This window comes from Rousettus aegyptiacus, unplaced genomic scaffold (assembly GCF_014176215.1).
Source record: "Rousettus aegyptiacus isolate mRouAeg1 unplaced genomic scaffold, mRouAeg1.p scaffold_m13_p_5, whole genome shotgun sequence".
NCBI classification, from domain to species: domain Eukaryota; kingdom Metazoa; phylum Chordata; class Mammalia; order Chiroptera; family Pteropodidae; genus Rousettus; species Rousettus aegyptiacus.
Window position 1 is genome coordinate 90225942 of NW_023416308.1, and position 15663 is coordinate 90241604.

The following is a 15663-nucleotide window of genomic DNA, read 5'->3' on the forward strand; positions in this document are numbered from 1 at the left end:
GGGATGCAGCTGGCACATCCTGATCGGAGGCTGGCTCTCACGACCAGGGAGCTGTCCGAGCTCTTAGGATGATTCGGTGGTACTGCGAGTATTGGTAAACAGTTTCAAATTGCCCTATCACTGATATGTGGGTGATTTTGAAAGTTTAGAGTCAGACAGAAAGAAAACAGAGAAGGGTTGTCAAAGTTGAGATATAAAATGGTGGGCTGTCCATAGTATATATAATAATAATAATAATAAAACGTAGCAACTTTTTCAAAACCCGAATAGTGTGTTCTTTTTAAAGTATTTTGCCTTTCTCTGCCAGTAACTTCTTTAGTGACTAATGCTTGACAAACATTGATTTAAAATGACTTCTTTCATGTTAACATGGCATCCATGTGGAAGGAGTAAGATTATAGGACATTTTTATAATTTGAGATGATCTGATTTAGGGAAGAATCTTGCAATTATCTCTTTTGTTCCAAGAGAAAAAATAGCTCCCCCTAACTTGTGTATGATGATAAATTATTTTACTTTAAATAAGGAAAATGAGGATTTATAGGAAAGATATAAAGGGAGATGAAAAATGTTCCGGGAAAGAGAAAATAAAATTATTTAAGGGATGAGGAGTCAGAGAAAGAAATTTGGAAATACACTAAAAGATTCGCTTGTTTTCCATCAAGAAAGATGAGATATTACTAGACTTTAGTTATATAAATCACAGAAGGTTAAGGATAATGTACATATTTTTACCAACTTTTAGAGTATTAGAAACAGGTACTTTTAATACTAAAAAAGGAAAAGGAAAGAAGAAAAAATACATTGTTTTCATATTAGTACATATTCGAGGGTCTCAGAACTCAAAAAATGACCTTGGCAACAAATATGAGTTAAACGGGAGCTCAAAGATGGCAAATATGTAGTATGTATGTCATTATTTCTATTTCTGTACCCATGTCAGACATTATTAATTGATCATGCTGCAGTTTGCAACTAAACTACATAGGTGTACCTTCAGAATTCTTTTCAGCATGGTGTGACAAGAAGTGACTTAACTACAGATGGCCCTTGAGATGAACCCTTTGGATAAATATGGTTTAGCCTCACTACTCAAAAAGTATAATCTCCAGACCACCAGCATGGGCATCACAGGAGAGCTTATCCAAAAAGCAGAATCTCAGCCTCATTCTAGACCTAAGAATTAGAATCGGTATTTTAGTAAGATCTCCATACTTCTCATGTGTATTAAGGTTTAAGAATCCTTGGAAGAGCACTGAATACATGACGTATTCATTAGGGAGGACGTTCTCTTTAGTATGCATCAGAATCACTGGGTTAAATACCTGATAAACCTGCTTGCTGGGCCTGCCTCCAGAGCTTTTGGTTCCGTAGGTCTGGGGTGGAGATTTTTCAAACAAGTTTCCTGTTGTTGCTGCTGTTGCTAGTCCAGGGATGATACTTTGAGATCCACTGCATTAGGGCCATAGAAATACTTAGAGATATCTTCATGACCTTTAAAATCAAAGACGGCAGTAATTTTCCATAACTCTTAGAGAATCCATCAGAACAAGAATTCTGGATAGAAAAGTCCTAAGGTTTAAAACAGCATAAAATTTCTTATGATCTATGTACCTGAATCTCAAAGTATCTTTTCCTGGAGAACTGCTGCTAGTATCATTTACTCATTTATTTCATAACAGCTTGGGTAGTTAAGTTATTCTGTCCACAGCATTCTTCTAGATACTGAGAGAATCTAATGAAAGTTTAAATGTGGTTCCTAACTTTGGGAGTCTAAGAAGAAAATACAAGACATAACGAGATGGCATCAGATGGCAAAGGGCAGAGTGCTAAGTAAGTGGCACAGACCATGTGTGATTTAGTTTCAGAGGGAGGGAGGGTACCTGAAATTATAGATAAGACTATGCGCATTTCAGCCTAGCTAGAGTAGAAAGTTGCTAGATAGAATGGGTGAAAGATAAGGTGGGAAGAGGCAACAGGCCAGGGCAAGAAGGCAGCTTCTCATTTCTCAATGCTGCTTTAAGAGATTGCCTTAAAACTGAAGTTTCCTCTAGTCTGGATAATGATAAATCATTGCTATTAGTATAGTAAATTAGACTATAGGTTGCATATAGAGAAAATTTGTATCTCAGAGACAGAGGAGAAAAACAAACAGCTTATACACAGATGTCTGGGGAGAGGGAGAGTAGCAGTAGTTTAATAGGGATAACACTACCCAACTTCTATGGGCCCCTTACATTGCCAGGTACTTGTGCTAAACAGCTGTCGTGCATATCTCATTTAATCCAAACGACAGCGAATTATATAAATGTAGACAAACCTCCTTATTCCAAGTGAAAACCAAAGTTTTATATGGATGTATATAAGGTTAAAGAACTTGCTCAGTTTAAATCCAGACAGTTTGCAGTGTAGGGACTCCTTATCCATGAACCTGGAGGATTCTGGCCTGCCTGGATTGTCCTTTCCAACTGTCATATTCTTTGAGTCGGCGAGGAATCCAAACAGCAACTGAGAAGGGGAAAGAAATCCTCAGGCCAATTAAAGTCGAGGAACCTGTGGGGCCCTTGTGTCCAAGGCACGGACCGGGAGGGACTCCTTTATGAAATGCAACAAGGTTTAGCTTGAGCCAGCCGGGGTCATGGAGCCTCTCCTGGCTTCCTCAGGCCACTCTAATTACAGTCTGTGGTAGGTTCCAAGGAGGAGCTGTATCGGGGCGGGAAGCTTCCTTGGGTATTGTATTTGCCTATAAATACTTCAAATAGTTAAGTGAAATGTGCAGCCTTTGAAAACTGGAGAGGAAGCTATTGGGAGGCCGCCCCCTACCCCCACCCGGGCCGCTTGGCAGAGCAGGCAGAAAAGAGAAGAAATAGCTGGCGTGTTATTAACGGGAGAGACGAGAAACAGCCCTGCCCAGGCCAAATTTGGTCGGGGTGGGGGTGGAGGTGGGGGTGGGGGGACGCGGGGCCTCGGGCGCGACTCCGGAAGACTTGAACCGTTAAGGTGACCAGAATAATTTGAAAAAGGAAACAAACTTCCCTCGAGCCGTGCCCGCGGGGCTCTGAGGCGGACGTTTGCGTTCGAAAGGGCATTTTTCGAAAGAAGCTTTCAGGACGCGGGGGTGTCAGCCCGCGAAGAAGCGCGCGGCCGGAGTAGTGCCGCAGAGCCGCCACCAGCCGGCTTTGTACTTGCGGCCAAGCGCGGCCCCAGAGTTTCGGCGGTGACCGGGTAGTTGAGGCCACGCCCCCTTTGCAGTGCGAGCCGCGGCCGCTGATTGGTGTACCGCGGACCAATGGGCTCGCCGGGGCGGCCCGGGCTGTCAGCGCGCGCCGCAGCCGCGGGGCCGCAGCCTGTCTTCCCTTGCGCGGAGCCCTGTAGGCAGCGCAGCCTTCCTGGGAAGCGCAGCGGCAGCTCGCGAGCGCAGTCCTGCTCATCGGCGCGTCCTGGTGCCCGCGCCCCACGGCCACAGCCTTGCTGCGCTATAGCGCACGGAGCATGTGCAGACCTGCAGGCCCTAAGGTGCTATTTGTCCGAGGGGCTTCTGGGCAGTGGTGACTGTCACGCCTAGAGAGACCTTTCGGGGGCTCTCGCCGCGCCTCTGCGTCGCAGGTGACACTGCGGTGCTAGATTAGGACGGCCGCTGCTTCTTGGTGGAGACGTCTTGGGTTCTGTGCGCCCTCCCTCTTTTCCTCCGCCGCTCGCTCCTTCCCTCCTGCCGCACCTCGCTCCTTTCCTTGCTGCCTTACACCCGAAGCCTCCAGGAGCTGGAGGCGTGCATCCCCGCCGCTTCGGTTCCAAAGGGGCCTCTTCATTTCGGAGATGCAATGACAAGTTAATATGGGCTTCCAAGCCTCAGGTTCCCAGGAGGAAAATTGCAAGAGGCAACAGCCCCTGAGCTTCCTGAGCCCTTAAACAGGCCTCTCAGGTGGGGTGTGAGACCCAGCTGCAGCATCCATTCAGGTGGGACCAGCTGAGCACCGCGACAAGTCCTCCGCCGCATCCCGGCACTCCGAAGGCGCGATCGTCGGATTGCTCCAAGCTCCCCGACCCGGGGATATTTATTTTTTCACCTCCGCTGGTGGTGGGCGCATCGCGGGCCGAGGCCCGGCGCCTGCTCTGCTACCCGCGCTGCCTTTAGCGGTCGCCTCCGCCGCCTCTACCAGGGACGTGCTGGGAAAGCCGAAGCCCCGGGAGAAGATGCCGGCCATCCTGGTCGCCTCCAAAATGAAGTCCGGACTGCCCAAACCCGTGCACAGTGCAGTGCCCATCCTGCACGTGCCCCCGGCCCGGGCGGGCCCCCAGCCCTGCTACCTCAAGTTGGGAAGCAAGGTGGAGGTGAGCAAGACCGCCTTCCCTAGCCAGATCCCCCTGAAATCGCAGGGGCTGCAGGAGCCCGCGGCAGAGGGGCTCCCGCTGAGGAAGAGCAGCTCTGTGGAAAACGGGTTCGATACCCAGGTGAGAGGCGCGATGTACCCGGGCACTCTTCTGGGGCGGGGGGGGGGGGTGATGGGTGAATGCTTTTTATGGGGAAGGGGAGAGTGGCAAGGCTGGATGGAGAAAGGGCTACCCTGTGTGGGCGGAGAAAGGAACCGTTCCACTTAGGCCGGCAGATTGGGAGATATATGAGAAGAGTGGGCTGGCCGGTGGGTGTGGCCCGGGTGCCCTAGGTTTGCCATAAGGATCTGTATGAGACCCCGGGTGCCCGCAAGCCTACGGCTTTCTTCTGGAGGGTATGGCCAGGGTGTTAAAAAAAAAAAAAAAAAGTGTACAGAGCTGTAAATGTCAGTCCTGCATGTTGAGGGCTCGGCTTCCCCAAAAGCAGTATAGGCTGTGTCTGTCAGTCTGTCGGTTCTGCAGAGATTTTGTCCCTGCCGAGAAATGATCTGAGGCTTCGTTGGACTCAACAGCCCATGGCCTGGCTGCAAGATCCAGGAAAAGGGGTCTGGGGTGGCAGTGAACCTGCTCCCTTTGGCTTGAAGATGACCCGCCCCTGTCCCATCCCTTGGACTGACAGAATTCCGGGCATGGTGCTGGGACTGCAGTAGGAGTGCCCAGTGTACCAGCTGAGGCAGCCAGCTGGAGTCTCCCAGCTTCTTGGCTGGCAGTCGCGGTGGGGGTGGAGGTGGCTGCCTCAGAATGGCGGCTTAAAGCTAAGCCCCTCCTTCCTGGGTAGTAGATCCCGGTGCTGGTTGACGAGTTGACTGGGAGTGGGGCTGGGGAGGATGGCTTGAAGAGAAGTGGTGACCTTCTACCTTTCCAGACAGAGCCCACATAACCAGATTCAGCCAGGTGGCAGGCCCTGGCCATTCAGTCTCTTTTAAGGAAAGCAGCAAGGGCCAATCAGGTTTTCTTGGCCTCCTGCCCTCCCGGCTGGGTGGTTTTATTTATTTATTTTTTACCCCCTCTTCTGGTTGGAGGGAGCAGGGACACGCTCTGTATTTTCTTGGCAAGCAGTCATCAGGGACTTTTGGGGACAGGGCGACCTGACGGATATGACTGTCCTGCTCTGGAGAGACAGGAAGCCAGAGGGGGAGGTAGTTTGGGGCCGGTGTCAGGGAAGTGGCAACACACCAGCTGACCTTTTTAGCACTTACTTCTAGCCGACACTGTCTCCACCTTTTTCTGGAGCTTTCTCTGATCAGAGGCTAGAATTCAACACATTCCTAGCCTTTCTGATGGAGGAATTGGAGCTGGAAGCTAATTGTAAGCCGGCTTTCAGGGCTCTGGTCTGGAGAAGGCCCTCAAAGCAGATTAAGCTCCCACGCCAGGCTAATAAGCATGACCCTTGCTGCTGCACTTGCTAAATGTTTTTGGAAGCTGACAGGTCTGAGTGATGGTGTGTGGGAGGAAGGCAAGATTTTCCCCAATGCTCCAGGGTCCTGTTTCGGCTAGGGTTTTGTGCTCCACTCTCTCTTTCTGTTGTTAGCTGCAGGATTTGTCCAGTGCACTCAAATGGGAACGAGGGGAGTGGTGATATCCTATTGCAAGTGTTTCCCCTTCATCCTAGGAAGTGGGGTTTGTGAGATATGGTGGACAGTATGTGGAAGGCTAGAGCAGTGACTCTGGGATGTGACACACATCTAGCCTGATGAGGAGGACCTGAGGAATGAGAGGGAAAGTAGATTGATTGTTCATACCCAAGCAGCTGCTCTGCCTTCTCCCATTTGACCCTTCACTTAACAAACATTGTCTAAGTGGGCAGGCTCTGGAAAGGTGATTCATCACCCTCTTCCCTGGAAAAAAAAAAAGTTCTCCAGCTGCTCCCAAAGGGACTAGGATGGTCCCAGTCCCTCAAAGTTTTGCTTTCCTCCCTTACTCTTGGCCCAGCATCAGCTGAATGCCCTCATTCCACCTGCCTTGCCCTCAGAGGAAGCTTTTGCACTGACCATGAGGATGGTGTAGATGACTGCTAAGAAAATTGGCCACTTCCCAGAGGGCTATCCTAGTTTTTACCAGTCTTCTCTTTTTCTTATCTGTGTCCGGGCTTCCTGGGGTTCTTCTCTGTGGCATGTTGCAGATCCTTGTTCTCACTGCCCAACCCTGGCATCGAAGTGACCTTGGCAAAAGTAGTCTTCCCTTCTTTGAACCAGGCTACCTCCCACGCTGCCTGACACAGTATCCATTCACCTCCAGGAAAACCTCTCCATTATGGCTTGAAGACTGTCTAGCTTGGCATCTGGCAGTCCCTGATTGAAAACCTGGTACTTATCTCTAGAAGATACTCAGGAAATGATAAGTTTCAATGGCAAATGATGTTTTTGGTCTCTGACTCTTTTTTTATTTAGGAGTTTTTCACAGAAGGCTGGGTTGTGTGGTGGTCAACAGTACAGGTTTTAAAGTTTGGTGGATATCCATGGTGTCCTGTCTCTATCATGTGCTAGCTGAGTGACCTAGTCGATTTACCTCTCTGGGCATCAGTGTTCCCTTCTGCAAAAATGGGCATAAACAACCGCACAAATAGTGAGGATTAAGAAAAATAACATGTCAAGTGTTTAGCCCGGAGTCTGGCAAACAAGGAACTCAATAAAATTAGCTATATTGCTAAATCAAGAGAGGGCATGTTGAATCTAGATATAATAGCCTCGACGTGAGAAAAGGCATAGCTTAATTCTCTCAAGCCCTTGAGAAGATAACTTTTGGTTCAGAAGGATTTACTGAGCATTAATCATGTGCCTAGTATAGTACCAGGCATGGTGGGAAGATGAGGGAAGGGCTCAACTACTTGTTAAGTGCCTGATGTGCCAGGCTCTTTACATATGATCTCATTTCATCTTCACTTAAAGCAGATGTGATGTTTTCTATAACAATAATTTTCTATAACAATAATAATATAATAATGGCAAATCATTACATATCACTTTTTATGTGCTGGAATTGTTATAAAGATATTGCATAAAATACTTCATTTGATTCTTACAATAATCTGATAAGATATATATTAATATTCCCATTTTACTCATGAGGCAACTGAGGCAAAGAGTCAGTTAGTAAGTTTGTGAGTAGCAGAAGTAGAATTAGGACTTGGATAGTCTAGCTGTGGACTCATTACCATTAACCATGATGCTACACAGAGATGACTACAGAGACTTCTGATTACTTGCAGGCCCTGATTTATAAGACCATTGCTCTACTCACTGAGCCAGAAGAATAAGTGAGACTCAGCAAGGTGGAGTCACTTGCTCCAGGTCATCCTGCTCCAATGTGCTGGAGCAAGGAGTCCAGCTCAGCTCGTTTTGGCTTTAAGGCTAGTGATCTTTCCACTCTTCATAGCTGCCTCCTCCAGTATGCTCTGGCAGATAAACACTGTAAATAAGACATGACTGGGCTTTGGGGATATTATAATCTAGTTGGGAGGCATAAGGGATATTCCAAGGGCAATGAGGCACATCACAGACAGGGCTGGGAAGCATGCTTGGGGGTCAAAAGAAAGGAAGGACCATGAGGGCTAGAGAAGTCCAGAAGGCCTCATGGAGGAGGCAGGAGGTGGCTGGGCTTCAGAGATGGCAGGAATGGCTGGGTGGGAAGGAGAGAAGGTGAGGTGAGCATGACAGGGAAGGATGTGGAGCAAGGCCATGCAGTGGTGCAGAGCAGGATTCGATATTGGCTCAGGCAAGCTGTACCTTCATGCACACATAATTGCTCCGTATCTACTGTCTTCCTTTTAAAATGTGATGATGAGAAAAGAGTACAGTCTTCTCACAGTTGAAGGATTGGATTTGCATGCTGGCTTTCTGATGGAAAGTAATTCTGAGCATGCAGGGTTGTTGTGAGAAGATGGGGGGATGGTGTCCATAAAAGACCTGGTTCCTAACAGACTCTTGGGAAATGACAATGATTATCATTATTAGCTTGGGGTTCAGAATATTCAACGTGATAGTTATAGGGGAATGAAGGCAGTTCTCACAGTTTCTTTTATTATATAACAACTCTCTTCAGCTAGTGACAGACCATTCTTCCCCAAGCCTACTCTTCATCTTCATCAACTATGAAAAGACCTAAAGTAACGAGCAAGCCGGCAAATAGCTCTGAGGTGCAGCCCCACTGTTCACTCCCTAAACCCCTCACCTTGAATTTCCCAGAAACCTATAGCTGGGCTCAACCTCGCAGTGTGGGGAACTGTGGTCTGCAACAGCAGATCCCTTCTGAATTCCCCTCCTGGTGCTGGGATACCTGGGCCCTCCCCCAAGAATGAACATTTGTAGCATCTGCTCCGTTAACATGATGTGTAAATTATGACCATGTGCAAAGAATTGTTTTTTAGCGATATGCTCTGTGTTAGTTCAGAAACCCTGTCCGCCGACCTTCAGATAAGGAATGCTCATGAGCTATTTGAGGAGAGGTTAGCCTATTTTTAAGAAGCAGTTGTGGGGGCAGGGGGGAATTATATATGAAATACTTTGATATTTCCTGTTTTTAGGAGCTTGGTGCTCAACTTGCAACTCATTTCTTCAAAAAAGTAATTAGAAGTGATTGAAATCCTTTGTGAATGTTTTAGATGTTTAAAAAAGAAAGTGCAAGGAGGCCTCTGGGAAGAGCGCTCAGCTCCAAGCTTACAACCTGTTGCAACTTTACCCCATTGTGTTTTGATTAGAATCCATGCTCCATCATCAAAGTTGATTATGGATTTGATTAGTGCATTTTTTTGCTATTGTGTTATTCCCTTTCTTCTCTTTCTCAGTTCTTGGAGGGGAATGTGTAGCATGGTTATCTGCCAACATGCAAGAATGTTTATAGTTCACATATTATTGCTTATTCCATGGGTTAATTTTCCGAAGATGCTTTAAGGGTCGAATGGTGGCTTATTTAGGGTATCATTATGTGTGTATATATGTGCATATAAATACATCTACTTCTGGACATGTGTATATACACATATATACACACACAAATACAAATATATACACATGGAACAGCTTAAAGTAATGAGCACATGTAAGCACACACACATCAAAGGTTAGGCTGAAGGAATTACAGCCCAATTTCCAGCTTTCAGAAGAGTTAGGTTTGCTTCCCACTTCTCACACTGTCTTCCTCTATGACCAGGATTGAAGCACCAAGTATCAGTGTTCCATTTTATTTACTTACAAGACATGAGAGATGTAGCCTTGAGAGAGCTGTTTTAATTAGGTCTTAGTGAAGCCCCTGAAGCTGGTCTGAATAAGCCAAACCACCCAGTGAGATTCTGGCTTAAGATTAGAGATTCTTATTTCTTAGAATCAGCCTCAGCAGCAGGGAAAGGAACCTGTATGGAGCATCTGCTATAGTACTAGGTAGTCTGTGATGCTGTGTGTATGTGTGTGTGTGTATGTGTACACACACACATATATATAAAGTTTAATTTGAGGCACAAGAAACTGGATTAACATATAAAGTGGTCTGTCGATTTTACATGAGGAAGCTGAGCTTTGGGAAAGTTATTGAACTTTTCTAAATGCCAGTGTCTTTATCTATAAAACAGAAATGGTGATGCTTATAGGTTGGCTATGAGGATTCAGGAAGGTAATACAGGTAGGTTGCTGAGCACAGTGCCTGGTGTGTAATAAGTAAGAAATATATGGTATTGCCTATTTTGATTACCCAAGGTCACAACCAGGTTTGGAAACCAGATCTGCCTCTTCCAAGCTCATGTTCTTTCTTTTTACCCTACCTCTCTGCCTCCCAAGTGCATGGTTGATGACATGGAGAGACAGATGGCTTGCACTGTGAAAGCAGAGAGCATAGCAGGACTTTGATTAGGTTATTGGGGAGAAAGAGTAAATTAAGAACAATCTCCTCTAAATGAGTCATACCCAGAGTGGTGAAATGAAACCTCTACATGTTGGTCCCAGACATACCATCTCTATAGCACTAACCACACTGAAGAATCTGCCGCAAACAAAACTTATGCAAAGGTGCCTTTGTATGTACACACAGTCCGAGCTGACACTGTAGAGGTGATTGAGTGGAGCTCGGCAGTCTGATGGCCCTGCTCAGGACCAAGAACGGAACAGTCCCATTGACTGGGCTTTTGAATAGCTTCTTATTGTTCTGAGGGCAGAAGGAAAGCCCTCTTTTCTCATGCCTGGCCTCATTGTGGTGGAAGCCGGACCTTGTGATCAGTTTGGTCATTAACGTGCCCCAAGGCATGGCCAGCTGCCCAGTGATGTCTTAGCAGTAGCCACAGGGCCAATCTCAATGGTGACCTTGTCTCTTAGTCACATTGTTCAATGAGATGAACAATATGTTCCTAGAATGTCTTGGGAAAAATGGACCATGTGATTTGGGGGAGAAAACTGGGTCCTAGGCTATATGCTTCAGTTCACACAAGACAATAGTGAGTGACACAAAAGTTTTTGCAAGAACCCCAAATCGCCCACACAGAACCTAAAGAATGACTCAGGACCTAGTGGTCTATTTCCCAAGGAAAACAGGCCCTCTCTTGTGTCTTACAAACAATGGTCTCACAGCCTCCAAATACTTTGTCTCTCCTTCCAAATGAAACCTTAATACTGTCAGTGAGTTTGGTTGTGCTAAACTTTCCTGTCTTGGAGGGAGAGAAGATAGGGTAGAAATGAGGGGTTGGTCAAAATAATTATCAGCCTATCTCTCAGGATTCTTTTGGGGCCTTCGAACAAAATCAGTTACTCACGGCAGTGTGACGGTAAAAATAATTATAGTAATGGTTGCTGACACTGAGCATACCCTCTGCACCAGCCTAACGCACAGCACCAGGAATCTATTATTTCGTTTAATCCTCACAATATCCCGTGAGGTAGATGCTCCTTCCTGAAGAGAAATAGAAATGACAGCTCCAGGAGTTAGCTACTTTGGTTCTAGTTCTGTCCCTTTTGACACCTTGCTGCATAACCTTCAATAAGTCACATTGTCTTTTCGGCTTCAGTCACTTCACTTATAAAAGGGAGAGGATAATACCTGTTCTGCCTTTTTTTTTTTTTTTTGAAGAATTATTGTGAACCTTAATAGAGGCAGTTATTATGACCGAGGCACTGGTTTAAGCAACTTGCACCCTAAATACCCTTTAAGGAAACCAAGGCTAAGAGAGGTTAAGCTATTATTCCAACTATCACAGTTGGTAAATGGTGGACCTAGAATTTGAACCTGTATTTATTTGGCCCCAAAATCAAGTCTCTTGAATAGTAAGTGTGAAAGCACTTTGAAATCTGAAAAGACATTGTGAATACTGAATTAAAGTAGATTGCTGTAAAATTTCCTTTGTCTGGGTCCATATGCCCTTTGACTCCTCCTCTGTCCTCCCAAAGTTTGGAAATGTTGAAAATCTTAAATAAATATTAGATGCTTAATAGTGTCAGTTAACCTCTTCTGGGGTGTTTAAAATCTAACTGTTCTGAGGCCTCAAGATTCAGCAAGTTATCACTGAGTGTAATTGGCAGGGCTGGTTTTGGACAAAAGAAGGGAAAATGGGAAATTGGATCAAAGTCATCTGTTGGCATGAAGAAGCAATCAGATAAACTCAGATTATGGATCATTCTTTAAGACAACATGCCTGGGATCTTCCAAACTGTCAATATTATGAAAGACAAAAAAAAAAAATTGTTTTTTAAGGGCATGGGGAGAACTATTCTAGAAAAGAAGACCAAAAAGCTTAACAGCCAAATTCAGCAAGAAGTCCTTGACTGGATTATGGATAAGCAAAACCATCAATGCTAGTAAGGTCATTTTGGAGAAAATTGGAGATATTTGAATGCAGATTGTATATTAGATGATATTAATCTATTGATTTTAGTGGTATTGGGTTTTGTAAGAAAATGTCCTTTTTCTTGGGAGATACATGCTGAAATATTTAGAGGTGAAGTGTCTTGATGCCAGTGACTAACTTGCAAATGATTCAGGAACAAAGGCAAGTGTATCTGCAGAGAGAAGGAGAAAGCTAATGCAAAATGTTAACAACGAACAGTTCTTTCAACTTTTCTGTGTTTGAAGTTTTTCAAAATAAAATGTTGGGAAAGAAAACAAAGCACTCTCTAAACGGTATACATTAGCAAGCCCCTTGACATCGATGATATACCCATGAGAACATAAACGCAATAAGAGGGAAGGAGAGAGGAAAGGAGGGAGGGTGAGAGAAGAGAAGAGAAGAGAAGAGAAGAGAAGAGAAGAGAAGAGAAGAGAAGAGAAGAGAAGAGAAGAGAAGAGAAGAGAAGAGAAGAGAAAGAGAGAGATGGAGAGAGAGAGAAAGAGGTGGAGAGAGATGGGGAGAGAGAGGAGAGAGAGAGAGAGATGGACGAGAGGATGATAGAGAGGGGCGAGAGAGAGAGGAGAGAGAGAGGAGATCGAGAGGATGTGAGAGAGAGAGAGAGAGTGTCTGTGCATGTGTATACTCACTTATAATAAATAGCCTGGCCAACTTCATTTCACTAGGGTTGGGATCGGGACTCCTTATCTCCTTTCTGGTATAGTGTGAGAATCTTGGCTTAATTCCTTGTTCTTTCATGGGAATGGTTGCTGACATTTTATGGAAACCATAAGATCCAGTTTAATTTGGTAATCTCTTGTAAAATTCTAAGGTGTCTCCAAGGTTGAAAATATAAAAGAAATTGTTTAAAACGAAAGAATTTTAAAAAAAAAATTTAACCCCTGATTGAGTCCTACAAGTCGAGGAATTGAGAAGGTAAGAAGTACAAGTCGGGGCAAGCTCTTTCTTCTGCTTAAACCTTCTTTCTCTCCCCACTACTTAGGCTTCCTTTGCCTAGCCAAATCCTCCCCATCCTTTACCCATTCGAGTTCAGGCTTAGTTTTATCTCCTCCAGGAAACCTTCTGCCACCACCATGGTCTAGATGTTTTATCTCTCCTATGTCCTTCCATAGCCTGCTCTGTAGCCCCCACTGCTTGGACCGTGAAGGCTTATTTAGCCAGAACATGGCTATCATAGGTTAAGGATGTGTCTCTCTTAATCCTTTGTGCTCCAAGGCCAGCACATAGTAGGCTCTTAGTTAATATTTTCAGGAGAAAGAAGGATGGGAGTGGAAAGATGAAAGAAAGATTTGAAAAATGGGAACACATGGTTATTGAGCACCAGTTGTGTTAATGAAGCTGTGGCTAAACCATATGGATCCTGAAGAACTCTCTCTTGGGATATGAACTGAGACGTGATGGTGGGGGCCAAGCACAGGAACCATGGAGCAGGCAACCTGAACACTGGCTGCAGCCAGCATCAAAGCTCTCCAATATCAGGTCTTAGAGAAACTCTCCTGATCCAGCTGGGTAGAAGTAGTAGGCAGATTTCTTCCACGAGGATGTTTATGATGTCCAGTGAGATCTGTCAGGGTGTGATACTGAAGGCTGGAAGGGCTGATGGGGAGAAAACACCGAGGGCTTCGGTGGGTCCCCTCCCATCTGTGGAAAGAGGACCTGAGAAGGGTTCAGAAGCATTTTAGTTGGTTAAGATAAGGGGAGGATTTAGAGTCCTAGGATGGGACAAACCCTCTAGGAATGATGATTACAGAAACGATTTATGTGCCATTTCCATATGTAATCTCATTTAATCCTCCACTAACTTTCTGAGCCAATATTATTGATCCTATTTTACCAGTAAGGAGAAAAATGAGGAATCAGTGAGGCGTCTAGCCTGAGAGGGGTCATGGAACTTGTTCAGGTTACATAGGTGGTATGGACAGTGGCAAGATCTGAACCTGAGTGTTTCTGATTCCCAAATCTGTGCCCTTAACCACTGCCTTCTTCTGCTGGTAAATGGGAGAATTGGAACTGGCCCTAAACTATATTCTTTGCCCTTCCTCTGAGACCCATACTGAGGTGCTGCTTAAGACAATCAAACTCCCAAAATGTACCCTCCCCCGCCCCGGGAGCCTGCTCCCCATTTCCCTGGCCTTGGCCTCCTCCCTGTTTCCTTCTTGTCGGGCCTCCTGTGTCTGTTCTAGCCTGTTGCCAGAGGCTCCGCATTTACTGAATGAGGAGCATCATTGCTTTTGCCCACATCCTGCTGCAATCTGGGCACGATCTCCTCCTCTCACTGCTGTGGCTGCTGTCCCCCAGGTCACCCCCTGTGCTGCTGGGCCTGGCTGGGTCCATGTGCCTAACAGCTGGCAGGACCGCCTCTGCCACAGGCTACTTACTGGGCTGCAATTCTGCAGACAGTCCTCATTTCATGCTGATTTGCCTTGATTCTTTTCAGACCTCCGAGTGACGCATGTTTACGTCAAAATGTGTGGGCCACGAGTGTCGCAGAGCTGTCAGATCTTCTTGTGTGCTAAGGTTGTTAACTGTCTCTGGACTGAAAAAGGCAAGTCCTGGAGGAAAGAATACCATTAGGTGACCGCCCCAGATTTAGAATAACCAGGCTTAATTGGGGTGTCTTCCTAGTGGTCTATGCCTCCAAGGATTAGAGACGTGAGATATCTGAGTCAGTGTAGACCTTGGAGGCCATCTGTACCCACAGCCCCTTAGTACAGACAATGGAAACCGTGACCCAGAGAGGGTCGTGATGTGCCCTCAGTCACCCAGCTCTGAGGGCAGAGCAAAAACTGGAACCCAGGCCTCTAGACTCCTGGCCCAGTGTTCTTCCTACCTTACTCATGGCCATCAGATATTCTGCTCTGAGCGGCCTGATGGTTTAAAGAATTGGAACCAGCCCTAAGCTAGGTTCTTTTTCCTTCTTTCTACCATATAGTTAAGTATTTTTGATTCTTTGTATCAGAAAGCTTCTGCATTTGGCTCAATTAAATCAGAAAACTGTGACCTTTTTTGTGGGTGATATAACTGTGGCAACAGATCGCCATGGAATACCTCCCATGGGCCAGACACTTTACATACATCGTCTCATTTAAGCCTCACAACAATGCAATGAGACTAGTGGCATTCCATCCATTTTATGTATGAGGCCCCTTAGGAAGTCAGAACCTTGACCAAGGCCACATGATGTCAGTGCTGGAACTCTCTAATTTCATGTCTATGCTTTTTCCGCCCAGCCTCTTAGACTGCCCTCCACCCCCTCAAGCAGAAAGGCAGAGACCCAGGTTAAGATCTTACTTCCTTATTTATTTACCAGGCATCTAACTTTCCCAGTGCTAGTGGGGGGCTGGGACACAACAGGCCCTCAAGAATAGTTGTCAAACTGCATCTTGGACAAGTCAGCCTTGCCAAGCCTCAGTTTCCCCAGGGGTAATATAGCATTTCAATGTGTCAGTGGA

General features: G+C 45.9%; 1 protein-coding gene across 12 annotated transcripts in view; it reads left to right on the plus strand.

Annotated features, from left to right (window-relative positions):
• NAV2 (neuron navigator 2) overlaps positions 1 to 15663 on the plus strand; it is a 678828-nt gene that overhangs the window by 303815 nt on the left and 359350 nt on the right. For 8 of the 12 annotated variants that reach the window (XM_036220728.1, XM_016164909.2, XM_016164911.2 and 5 more), the window contains exon 1: positions 3373 to 4452. The exons of 2 other annotated variants lie outside the window; for them this stretch is intronic. In XM_036220728.1, coding sequence (XP_036076621.1) covers positions 4195 to 4452 — 258 coding nt within the window. In that variant the 5' untranslated portion in view covers positions 3373 to 4194. Of the gene's footprint in view, positions 1 to 3349; positions 4453 to 15663 lie in introns of those variants that run through there. 2 more of the 12 variants (XM_016164914.2, XM_016164916.2) reach the window with 1 other exon arrangement.